Raw genomic sequence first — 13678 nt, 5'->3', positions numbered from 1 at the left:
ATTACACTTTCACAATATCAAGAATGCGCTATTTGCTCTGAGAAGGTGCTTACTTTCCGCACTGTCTTGGTTCCCGCACTGGCTTGCCATGACTTCATAGATTTTTGCGACAGTTTGCTGGAGCCTAAATAATTTTTTTTATCAATAAAAATGAATCACTTTGTGTAAGAAGGAAGCCAGAGGCTTTTCACAGCAAGTTTCCGGAAACTTTATTGAGCCACCATGGTCGAAGTAAGAAAAAAAACACTTTGAAACCTGCGACGTCACACTGATGTTCACGTGCAGAAGTTTCAACTGAAAATTCGAGAATTGACCTTTGACCTTTCTTTTCTCATTTTAGTAATGAACATGTGATGGCGACATTAACGACAATAAAGTTTCGAAAGCGCAGTTTTTCAGTCTAAAGTGATTTACACCCACACTAAGCGGGCAAGTTAATTGCACTCACGGGGACTGTGCCTCGGAAGCCTGAGTGACACTTTAGTTGCGTGTTGCTAAACGGGAGAACAGAGTGCACTTGTAGCACATAAGAAATGGCTCTAGACAGCGAGTGCGTTTTTCGAAGAAAAACGCACTCGCAGTTAGAGCCATTTCGCAGTCTAGAGCCATGAAAAAAAAGAACATTCCAAAGTATGACCGTTTTGCATTGAATTACTATACATAACAACAGTTAAGTTTTTTTTTTCTTTCTCACCAAGACACTCAGCTGTTTTTTATACAAGCATTGGAGTGAATACTGGCTGAGACGCAGCAAAGTACATTTACAGAACACGCTCCAACCTGTGTATATTCTTCTGCGAGTAACACTCCACTTGTGTCGTTAAGATATGGTAAAGCGCACTTTAGCTGAAGTGTACTCCTCATAAATAGACCTAACTTGCTTGCTTGACACAGGTATTATTGTTTTCCGTATGTGGCCTTTTAAAGTTATGCACTTTGTAGTATGAACTCTTTCATTGCCACTTCCGATTAAGCTCGTTTCTGTGTTTTCCCCCTATGCCCAGTTCTCCATAGAGAACTCATAGAAGAAAGAAATTTTCTTGCCCGTTGAACCATCTGCAAATTGCCCATCTGAACACATAGCAGACTTAGCACATAGAAACATATAAAGCACGTAAAAGTTAAATGATCAGGTATTTCAGTGTTATGTTGCTCAGTCTTGGCAGGGCAGCCACAACGAACCAGTGTGGCATCCTCATTTGCACTTACACAGATGAAGCAATTAATGAACAGATTGTGATTTCCAGATGGGGAAAAGTTGTGACAAAGAATCAGACTTTGTCCAGCACGAAGAAGTACAGTCGAACCCGGGTATATCGAACTCGCCAAAAAACGTTTATTAGTTCGATATATATGGCATAATTCGATATAGGCCCGCTATAGGATTTTGACACAAAGGCACATAACAATAAGAAAAGTACTTTATTAATATGGTGGCTTACTTGCGTGCCCTACTTTGGAACAAAATAGTCCTGGATTCTCTTCTGTGTCAACGACTTCGCTGCCTCTGCCTGCGACAGCACACACGCCTCCACGTTGTCCAACGAGTCGGAGCAGCTGAGGCCGCAACCTTCCACATTCCAACGCAAGTGCACTAATCACTTCGGAGGATGTAGGCAATGGGCCATCGTCAATTTCCTTATTGTCGCTTTGGCTCGTGGTCGGCACGACGTCTGCAACGTAGTCCTCATCTTGTAGCTCACCCATGATGGCGACATCATCGTCCGCACTGACGAACTCGTCGAATGTCGATCCGTCGATAGCTCCCGGGAACTCTGCCAGCTCGCTCCAAACTTCGGCGGAAACACCTGCGGTGTTTTCAGTGCTGTCATCGGAATTTGGGGTGTCATCACCAGGCATGCGGAAGCCGGCACGCCTAAAGCAGTTCTGGATCGTCTCCTTCGTGACATCTGCCCACGATCTACTCAACATAGAAAGAGCTCCGAGCAAGTCGATCTTAAGCTCCCTGCCGACACGAAGGTTCACAGAGCACCAACAGGCAACACCATCAGCACGGACCACGCTGAATGAGGACTCGAGGAAAACAGGCAGCAGCAGGCACACAAGCATAAAGAAAAAAATGGCGCTCACTTCTACCGCCTCTGTACCTCGGAGAAAGCACGACGGCCTCTGATTGGCTGTAAGCGCTGCGAGCGGGCCAGGATCATTTCTTGCAGGGGGGTGTTCGCCCGTGCACAACCGGGTCTAAACCACTTTTTCTAGGGTGGCGCCGGCAGTTTTCCCCGCCACCGCGAGGGAAAGCCAACTTGCTGGGGCACTTTTGAGGCACATGGAGTTTGATATATCGGTTGTCGTTGCTATTTTCGTTCAATGTAACAGTAACTTTTGCTATATATTCTCAATGTAAATTTACCGTGTTTAGAAATTGTTCGATATACGGGATAATTTGATATAAACGGGTTCGATATAGTCTGGCTCCACTGTATTTACCGAAATAACGCAAGAGAAGCGGTAGTCGTAGCGTTAAGCAAAACGTTCCATGCACTCAGCAGATTGCTCCAGCGTGGTTTAAGTCATGCAGCTGCCAGTGCTGATAGACACTTCGAACACGCTGACGATGCTCATGCATCGTAAGCACATTAGTACTATGTTGCTAAATACAACTTGGCATGACAGGAAATTGAGCTAGCTGGCAGAGATTCGTGTGGGAAAAAGGTTAGGTGTGCCAACACGGACGCAAGCAAAGATCGTGTTCTCTGTTCTTTCTTCACGTGTTGTCTGTGTCTGCGCACCAAACATGTTTTCTAACAAGGTACTATTCAGGGGAGTTACGGATAATAGTGGATGAGTAGGTGTTACTCTAGATCCAGTGTGCAAAACCGTCTGATCTTGTTGGGAGGTTCACTCTACCACTTTGCTATCCATGCTGTGTTCAAATGAAACGCGTTGGCACCGTGCTAACCCGTTTTCAGATGCCTTACTTCAGATGGTACCACATATGTTCATATGCTGTGTATGGTAGGCTTTGCGCTAAGTACACACGTTTCTAAATTAATTAATCTTCGATTATATAATTCATCCCGATTCCGGTTTTACAGCAGATTCTCAATAATTTAAACTTGGGGAGACACCATAGCTTCATTTGAATTATCACAACTTTGAATCGCGGATGCCAACACAAATATGACTCTGTGCACCATATCGGGAAAGGCAGAGACTGCTGATTATTATGTGTTAATGGTTTCGAATGCTTTGACAAATACAGGCAGGCAGTTGGCTTTATTTTCACATGTTAAAAATATATGAGTGCAAATGTTTAGCTAAAAGTAACAAAGGCAGCTAATATTTCCTGTGCAGATGGCAATATGTAAAAGTTAACCTATGGTGCCGTTTTAATTTAGCAGCATTTAAATGCATTGCAAACATAGCAGGCCAACCGAAAATTTGAAATCTGTTTGTATTGACCAAGAATATGAAATGTCAGAGATAGTATTAATGATGAGTCTGCATTATACAATAGGTTCTGCACTTTATATCCCCAGTGGTTTTTTTTTTTTCTGCAGTTTTAGCTTGGAAAACGTTTCTTTGGTCTTTGTCTACGCTGGCTGAAAACTGTTTCTGAAACCCCGTTTTATTTGCTCCATATCCACAGTTTTCGTTAAAGTAAGTGTTCTCAGTTGCACGCAAGCAGTGTGCGTTTAACAACAAAAAGAAAACTTTGTACAGTTCTGAATGCACTCAGAGCTGTCTTTGGGAAGATGGCAGTTCATGTGGGTAGTATGGAACTGGAGAGAAATGGCAGCTGTTTTATTCCTATGAAGATGCTTCTCACAAAAAAAAAAGAAAGAAAAACACCTGGGCCTCTTAGCCTCCGAGCCCTGCTGGCATTTGCAGTACTTCAGTAACTCGAGGTAAGCTCGGATGTCGTTGCGCAGCCTGGCAGATGCTTTCTACGAAGTGTGATTTCGGCACCGTGCTTTCCATTGTTGTTGGCAGCAGGGGGTCTGAGAGGCACTGCCTGACAATCTATTGTACATTGTGTGGAAGACTCTCAAGAATGGACCTTGAGCTGTGTTCAGCTCGGTTTAGAGCATCTGCACTCGCAGCTGCTTTATTTACCTAGCTGCAAAGGCAAAAAGTTACGGATAGGAAATTCATATGTGAAGTACTACTGTGGGAACATGTAACAAAAGATCTCACTTTTTGTCTTCTAATATACTAGTATGAGAAGTAGGAAATGTTCATATGAAGCCAAGGAAAGTATAGGAGGTATTATTTTAGGGAGGGGTATTACTAAATAATATAGTACGATTATGGGATATTATTTTAAATGGAGGTATTATTAGAAAACAAACAGGGATAGTCAACGTTTGAGCTATTATTGGAGAACAAACACAGATAGCTGACATTCTAGCTGACATTAAGAATGAAAATTGGACTTGGGCAGGTCACGTAATGCAAAGGACAGATGGTAAGTTAGAGTGATGGTATGGATACCAAGAGATTGGAAATTTAGCCAAGGGCGGCGGAGGGTTACATGGAGGGACGAAACTGAGAAGTTCGCAGGCACAAAATGGAATCGGCTCGCACAAGATAGGGTAAATTGAAAATCATTGGGAGAGGCCTTCAACCTGCAGTGGACATAAAATAGGCTGCAAATGATGATGATGATGATGATGATGATGATTTTGTGGTCTTGCAAGTGAAAGCGCGAGTGGGAAGGTGCATATGGGAGGTGTGAATGGCAAGGCATGAATGGCTGGGCATGAACGGCTGAGCATGAACGGCTGAGCTTGAACGGCTGAGCTTGAACGGCTGGGCGAGAACGGCTGGCCGAGAACGACTGGGCACGATTGGCTGGGTGCGAATGGCTGAATGCGAACGGCTGGGTGCGAACAGCAGAGCACGAACAGGAAGACGCGAATGGGAAAGCATCCATGGGAGGTACAAACTGAAGTCTGAATGGGAATGTGCGACCGGGAAAGCATGTATGGGAGGTGCAAATGGGAAGGCACGGACAGGAGTGCGCGAATGGGAAGGCACCAACAGGAAGGCATGTATGGGAGGTTCAGATGAAAAGGTACAAACGGGACGGCACATACGGGAAGACTTCCCCAAGACCAACAAGGCTCACTTCATGGACGCCAAGCCAGTAGAGTGCAATGGCTCTGTGCAACACGCAAATTATGGTCCAGAGAAAAGAGAGGAGGAAAGCTGGTGGTGGTGTTATGGCACACAGTTATAAGCGTAGGCGACACAAAAGGAACACTCCAATTCTAATTGGAGGGATTGAACAACACCTACATTGCACCAATCAAGGGTACAACAAATGCATGCGTCTCCAGGCACTTACGATATCTCCTTTTTCTCTAAATTTCTGTGCCGCAATTTCCATGTGCTTTTCGGCTGTCTATTAGCTCTATGTACTTTTGGAGAATATAAGTCAGCCGGCTGTTTGTAGAAGGTTTGATTTGGTTCTCATTTTATCTTGGCCCTGCCAATGTATTTTTTCATTTAGAAAATGTAGAGGAACCTGAAGGTTACATACAGCTCACAAGCGGTTGAGGATGATGAATGACAGGACATACACAAGTGCTTTGCACGTCTCCTTTGTCCTTGTCCACATCTGCAAAGCAGTGTTCGGTTCATGAACCACAGATTTTTTCATTTCCGATCCTTTACATCTTCGAGACAGTAACTGTAATGCCTCAACCAGAGCTGGGCAAAGATACTTTGAAATTGTATCGCGATACGATACGAGATACTCAGGCAAAAAGTATTTGAGATACAGATACAAGATACTGCAACACTAATTGCATCCGATACGGTACATTCCAATTGTATCTTAAGATAATTCGATACATTCTCAAATTTGTTAATATATATCTATATAATGCAGCATTAAATGCCTATGCACATAGATCTTCACTTGAAAATTTATTAACTTCTACAATTGTGTTTCATTTGAATGAAAACTCTGTTAGTATCTCATAAGTTTTGTACTTCTTGTTCAAGGTATATCTGTTTCTTTCCGAAACAGCTTATTGGCGCTGTTTTAGCTGCTTAATATGACAGCTCTTTATACATTTTGCTGATAGCGGTTCTTGCTTGTAGCTTTTGTAACTGATGGGAGCTAGTCGCTGCTCTGCTTGCTGACCAGCAAGCGGGTTGCTAGGTAACCATATGAACTTCAATAAGAAGCCTCTGCACGATGGTGCAAATACCGCTGTGGAGTTCTACCTTGCCGGTAAACATATTACGGTTTTCGCAATAACGGATCACCGGACAGGTGTACGTCACCAAGAACATGTGCAGCCCAGAAACGTTTCAGACGAATTGAGCAGTTGCGCAAAGCGCTGCAGGACACCGCCGCTATTCACGTTATTGACACTCATAGGTCCGATTACCTGGTGACTAGCAACAGTAAAAGGATTCAGGGAAGCCTAAACAACAAAATCAAATATATCTAAGTAAAATAGAAAAGCGGTTCCGTATCAACACAGCGAATAAGTATAGAAAAACGATACAGGAGGCACCCCCAAGAGCTAATAATAATTGTTGCGCTTTACGTCGAAAAACCACGATATCATTATGGAAGACGCTGTATGGAGGGCTCCGGAAATTTTGAGCACCTGGAGTTCTAAAACCTACATATAAGCACACGGGCCTGTACCATTTTGCCTCCATCGAAAACCGGCTGCCGCGACCTTCGGGCCAGCAGTCAAGCGCCATAAGCACTGGACCACCGCGGCGGGTAACCACTAATAGCTACGACAATTAAATTCATTGCCCATGGAAAATGGCGCAAAATGACTGTTTGGGACGCTCATGAGCAAAACGGAGCATGTGGTATAACAGCGTTTCTCGAATATCTTTGCGAACATATTTAATATTGCCACGCCCGCTTCATGTTTTATTTTGATGTATTCGGGTTTGACCAGCAAAGACCGTCAGCAACGCTCAGCGCAAACCGCACATCATTGTTCGAGAAGCTTCGCAATTCTTGCAGATCGTTTTGTTAAGATTTCGCGCAAGACGCGAACACTCGAGCTTATTCTAGGCCTTGCGCGACAACCAGCGATAACACTGGAATATTCGACGTCACATTTATAAATGCCGACGCGCTTCACCGCTTGTCAGTTGATCGACTGTCGACGCTCTGTTCGCCGCTGTCAGTGCATTGCTGTAGTTTGACTTTCAGTTTCCCGGCCACAAGTTCGGCCAAATAAAGAGTTTGATTTCTGACGTGCTTACTGCTGCCTTCGTCGACGTCACGACCACGTGACAATATGGCACCTAATAATTTACGTTATTATAATGCAAACTCAAATTTGCTAATTTACTTAGCAGTAAGCAGAATTATCGTTACTGTATACTCCAGGCGCGCCCGGATTATTATATATTTGTTCTCAACATCACCTTTGCATTACAGTAAATTCAAGTGGAATATAAGTATATAAACTTATATTCCACTTGAAGAAGAACAGAAGCAGAAATGACGCAGGCAGTAAAACTAGCAATAAAGCAGAGAGCTTACATTGGCAGCACGTTAAAGGCATATTGCAGTAAGCAGACAGGCAGAAAAAAAAACAATATATAGACATAGGTAATGTACGGGATGGAAAAGAAAGACAGCTAAGAAATAACTTCTGCTAACAATCAAATTATGATTTTAAAATCTCTTTGAATAAAAGAAGAACAGATGTACGCGAAGATAGCGTCTGTTAGGTGAATGCTTGTTCTGTTAAATTCAGCATCGGTACCGTTGGTGCCATAGCTGTTAGAATCTTGTTTGCATATAAGTCAATCTCATTGTATGTAATGCAAACTTACATTCACGAGATCCTTCAAATCGCCGAAGTGTGAAAGCCACGACAGGCAAAGCAACCCGCCATTCTTGCATTCTTCAGATTTTGTAACGAAGCACCACACAAGATGAGCTTCGATAATGACTTTATAGCGGCATCAGCATGTGTGCGAAAGATGACGCACGCATTGTAGTACGCGGCGCAGGAGAGTGTCTAAGTGCCGAGTGTCATGGCACTGACAAAACCATAAAAACGATTAAACAAAAACTCGGCTGGGCGCAGACGTTCGCACACTTGTCTGTCGAGACGACGCGAGCGCCACCTCGTAACTCTGCTCAACCAATATATAGGGACGCTCGGAGCTTATCGCCTATCCTCGATGGAAAACTCTTGCGGAAAGATAAAATAATGTCACTGCCTTTAGTTTTATTCCAGTGACTTAGTGGCAGCAGTATCAGCTTGAGAAGCTCGAGCTCAGCCAACGTTTATTGCTTCGCACGGTGGTGGTGCGATCGCAGTATCTTGTATCTTAAGATACACGATACATTCTTCAATGTATCGGAAATACAGATACAGATACTTGTTTTGCGAGACGTATCGTGATACAGATACAAGATACCCAAAAAGTATCTAAGATAGTATCGAAGACGCATGTATCTTCGATACTGCCCAGCACTGGCCTCAACAGTACATGAATCCTACAGTGACATGGAATGAACCATCCTGTGTGTCTCATTTAGCAAGCAGAGTGGGAATCTAAAATGTTTGCCATGGAAATAGACTGCCTTCATGGTTGCCAAGTTCTCCCCTCACAGATTTGCCCAAACCGCACGTCACAGACTGAGACGGACTGACTGGACCATGGCGTGCAAGACTGCCACCTTGAAAAGCAGCGGCAGTAGAGGGCCTTGGGGGAGTTTGCACGAATATATACCTGCTGCTTGCTTTAGGGGGAAAGGGGTTAGCTCTGCGACAGCTGCTACCGCCATTTGGAACGGGGCCGATGCGTCTTCAAAGGCTTTCCTCCGCTCAATCCGGCTGCAGCCTGTGGCATCAGCTCAAGAAGGGGTCGTCGCAGAGGGTTTTGGCTCTCTATGCAGAAAGAACTTCGCTCGTTCTTGTCTCCGAGGCCTCGAAGGGTTGGGGCTTGGCGGGCTGCCAGGGACCTGTTTTCGGTCGGTTGTTGGTTCCGCAAACAGAACGCCGACCCGCGCCTTTTTGTCGTTTGGGATCCCCTCGGCTGTGCACCTAACCGCTTGGCCAGCGGCGGTTCGGAGGGCTCAGCTGCTGCGATGCATCTTGTTGTCATCTCCTAAGCTTCGCTTTTTTTTCTTTCCCGCCTTTCTCTCTCGCTCTCTTTCTTTTTCTTACATTGTTGCCGGGAGGCCTTGAGTTCTTGGACGACCACTTGTCACGGTTCTGGCCTTGCTGCCTCTCGCGCAGCGGTTGCACCGCTTTTAGTGCCCACTGCCGCTGCAGCGAGCCAAAGACAGCTGGTTGGATTTGTGTGTGCACCGAAACTGGTGTTCGAGTTGCTGCTTAGATGTTTTGAACTCTGTTTTGCCTCTTTTCGTGCACACCTGCAAAGTGATGGAAGATTTTGGAATTATGTACACTAAAGCAAAGCAGCACTTGTTGCTTTGTTAGTGAGGACATTAAGGTTACTAGCGGAAGGCTTTACATAGGCTTAACCTTTCAAATTGGGAATCTTTGAAACTTACTCAGACTGTGTGTTGATTCAAGTTAAGTGAGAGGTTCAGCACAGGTGCTTTGCGAGGTTTTAAACTTGTGGAAGTGTGCTCTTAACAAAGAACTATCGTTAAGTTGTAGCGAACTTCTTTTGATGGAGGATATGTGGAGCAATGCCTTGTGCCTCTAGCAAGGCATTACTCTAGCCTAATGCTATTCCCGATTATACCACAGGCAACTTAGTTTTTTCCCAAAGAAATTTCCTACGATTTCTTGCAATTACCGCTACTCTTCCAGCATGTTATCACGTATGCTTAAAGATATCAGCTAGACGTTAAAGTGGCGAAATCTAATTGCTGAACAACTGGCAGTGCCTCCAAAGGATAATAGCATAACATAGGACTGAAATGGCACGGCAGTAGCAAAGTTTTGTGGCTATTAACTTCATTTAAAAGTGATTTATTTCTAGAAAATTTGCAAGGAGATATCCCTGATATAGCTGAATCGCTGTGTGGATGCATGGATAGAACAGATTATTGGATAAGGGAAGCAGGAGGCTACCTAATGTGAAACATCACACTGTATGCTCACCCCCTCCCCCTCGCCCCTGAGGCTTGTGCATCAATAATGATTAAGGACTCACTCCCTCAGTAATTTTATTGCCCGCCAGAGTCGCCGTTGTCCCCCAGTGATCTTCACAGGAATCCTGAAGCACTTCATTAAAAGTTTTTGAGGTAATAATGAGAAAAGAAGTACACCACAGTGTCTGTTTTAAGTTCTTGCTGCGTTCGGAGAGCACGCTTGCGCTTCCAGCTACTATGGCTGACGGATGCCATGATCTGCAGCCTTTCCTTAAACGAGCACCAAGGTGAAACATTTCAAAAGAAGTTTCTGTAGTCAAACTTTGTTATAATAAAGTCACAATTTACATGAAAGTAGTTTTCTTATATTTTAAAAGTTCGTTATAAACGTACATTTGCAACACTGTATCAGTGACGTTGGTATTTTTCGTTTACTTCGTTATCACTGATGGTTCTTTATACCTGTATTCGTTATATTGAGGTTTGACAGTGGCAAGAAGTCAAGTGTTGAGTGGGAAAGAGGAGGAAGGAGGTTCTATTTCTTTCCAATTCTGTACCACGTACATGAAGCACCATCTCCCCAAAGACAACGCTGACTGCAGTCAGTACTGTATGACATTCTCTTCTTGTTCTCGAACAAGCATTGCGTGCATGCATCTGAGAACATTTACTCCAGTGAAAACTGTGGGAAATGGTTCAAGGCTTGCTGTTTGTAGTGTTGCGTCAGTTACTGTGGCACTGTTTTTGCCATTGCGCGTCTAAACCTGCAAGTTGTGCCTGTCTCTCACAGGGGTCCGGTTAGACAGGGTTCGTGGCGGCCGCCAGAAGTACCGGCGAAGCACGGATGGCCCCTACCACGTCCAGGCACTCACCCCCAAGAAGGTCTCCCTCGAAGGTCAGTCAGAACCCCATGTGCATTTGAAGAGAATAGCATGTCATGGATAACAAAATTTAGCAAGGCGCACGTCTTGAAATATGGATGACTCGTGCAGCAAAGGTTTGATTTGCACTCCGTAAATGACGAATTCGAGTCAGTAAGCAATTATCATTATGCAGTGGTGCATACTACCTGGGGGCCCATGGAAATCGGCACTGGCCAGCAGATTTTAGCGTGCTTCTAAAACACACACCTACACTGTTTGTCAGGAGAGTACAAGAATGACACAACGTTTTTAGCCATAATAAACGTGAGATTTCGTCGCCATTTCTTTAGAACAATGCGCCCAATCCAACTAATGTTCGAGGCCATGCACATTGCGAGGAACACATGCGTTTCTATGTTGAAACATGCCCCTGCCCAGTCAGGCCCTAAGTTGGACACATTTGCCTCAATATGGGAGTTGTGAGTTTGCCGACATGAATTCGGTGCACGTGCTGCTAAATGTTGTTTCTTTCACTCACTACATAGTCTGTGCATTACGGTGCTCCTGTTTGGGTGTGCGGTTTCTGTGCTAGGTCCCCATGTCTCTCATATCGTGTTACCGATGTATCAAACTATTTGCAATAGCTGGGCTTGTCTGCATGTTTTTGTTGTATGTTATACTAGCCACAATCTTGAAACTCCTTAGAGTTATGACTTTTAACTGAAGAACTGTTTAGGCTTTTCATTTCGCTGTTTTGCGTGACCAGAAAACTAAGCTGCGCCTAGTGCTTCCAACGCAATAACTCAGCCGACGCCGCTCTCTTCGTCCTCTTTTTCATTTTAGGGTTGACTATAAATAAAGACTGTTTGCTCTGGGTGATGTGCATTTGAGAAATGAGGATACTTATCGTACATTTTTCTGCATCGCCTAGTAATTTGGCGGATAATAAAGCCTGTGGCCAGCACACACATTGAGGTTCACACGATGAATGTGCAATGTAGATGTTTCTTCAATGCTTGTGCCTTCTGAAGAAAACAAAAGAGAAGCACAGAACAGATAAACGGAAAAGAAAGAGAGAGAGGACCTTGCTAATTAAGATTGTGTTAATTAAGAAAATACTTAAACATGGTTAATTAGATTCCTAATTAATATCCTGCTAATTGGGACCACGATAATTAAGGCCTTGCTAATAATCTAGGTCGGCCACAAGCTCCGCTGTTAGTCCAGCCTTGCACCGCTAGTGCAAGCTGCGCACATTTTTTTCCCCTTCGAGGCCTCACAAACTGGCTTTCAGCAGCCCCCCCCCTCTTTCTGCTGTGCATGCAGACAATGTGATAATCTCGGCGCTGGTGCACTGTGAGCCGGAGCCGCTGCTGGCGATGACCAATGGGTCGTCGTCACCCTCGCTGGACAGTCACTACACGACGGTCAGCGTGCTGAGTGAACTCGTGGACCGGGAACTCGTGGCCACCATCAGCTGGGCCAAGCAAATACCCGGTGAGGCTATCATGCAGTTGGTGCACCCTTTATCGAGTAGAATCTTGATAATACGAAATTTCTTAATCCGAATTGACGGTTGATATGAAGTAAGCCTCTGGTCTCGGCAAATTCTTATGCATTTTAGTAGGACAAAACTCCAAGCTTAGACTCTATAAAAATTACTTAACTGTTATATCAAGCAAAATTTATCAAAAAAATGTCATATCACATTGCCTCTAATTTTGATGTGGCACCAAAACCTAAAGGTAATGTGATCACCAACAACAGGTATACGTGGCCTGCACCAGTGCGCGGTACCACACAGGTTATCGGGCATGAACTTGGTTTTATTCGAACAAACTTCCGGTCTTCCTGGAATTTAAATTAACCGTGTTCCACTCTGTATGTGCTGAAGGTGATTAAGTGTACTACTTCACTCAGTAGAGCTTGCTATGCTTACCAATGATGGTTTACATTGCTTATTCATTAAAGGTTGCACAAAAAAAGCCATGATGCTCATTGTTCATTTTCCATTGACCCAACCGTGGGAGCAGGCTTCACCGACCTGACGCTCAATGACCAGATGCGCCTTTTACAAACCACCTGGGCCGAGATCCTCTCCCTGGCATTGGCTTACAGGTAAGACAGTAATGAATCGCTTCCATTACTAGTTGCCCTCCCTCCCGTGCCCGTGAGGAAGAGGAAAAATTGGAGTTTCTGGGTCTCTTGCTGTGCACGCGATCTGCCTTCATGTTCTGCCGGTGCTATCTCTACTGTTTATGACATCGCTGCCTCATAATAAATCGTTGTAAAACAAATGTTATGAACAAGGTACATGATGTCTTCTGTATATAAACTGCCAATTGTGTTAACGGTGGAACAGTGTAATGAAAACATTTAAAGTCAAAAGTAACTGCAAAGGACAGCCTGTTGAGACGACATACAAGCACCCTGTTTCCTGTTTCAGTTAGTCCTCACAAATTCTGCTCCATAGGCGTACCTGCAAATACGCGCCGAAACTTTTTCAGAAGTTTGCGTTTGTTCTGTGAAGCTACAAAGGCTGCTGAAAGGTTTATGAAAACTGATTTTCAAAGTCAAGAATCGTTGGCTACCCATTTTCAGTACAAATCTACAAAGAAAGACCATATTGCTTTTTGAGAAAGAAAGCTATGTAGTTAAAGAAAAGCCTTTTCTTTCTTTGTTTTTTAACTGCAAGGTTTCCGTTCTGAGAAACCCACATAGGTTTCCTCTTAGCTTCATGCAGCAAACGGGCACATGACAGTCTTTTATTTCAATG

At 44.2% G+C, this 13678-nt stretch overlaps 1 protein-coding gene across 1 annotated transcript in view; it reads left to right on the top strand.

The window, feature by feature from the left end:
• The window catches only part of LOC119402132 (steroid hormone receptor ERR1-like), a 110974-nt gene that overhangs the window by 95282 nt on the left and 2014 nt on the right, over positions 1 to 13678 (top strand). The window contains 3 exon segments of the mRNA XM_049418510.1: positions 10830 to 10934; positions 12229 to 12399; positions 12936 to 13020. Coding sequence (XP_049274467.1) covers positions 10830 to 10934; positions 12229 to 12399; positions 12936 to 13020 — 361 coding nt within the window.

The sequence above is a fragment of the Rhipicephalus sanguineus genome, chromosome 8 (assembly GCF_013339695.2).
Source record: "Rhipicephalus sanguineus isolate Rsan-2018 chromosome 8, BIME_Rsan_1.4, whole genome shotgun sequence".
In the NCBI taxonomy this organism is placed as follows: Eukaryota; Metazoa; Arthropoda; class Arachnida; order Ixodida; family Ixodidae; genus Rhipicephalus; species Rhipicephalus sanguineus.
The sequence above is the reverse complement of the archived record's forward strand: the minus strand, read 5'-3'. Positions and strand labels throughout refer to the sequence as shown.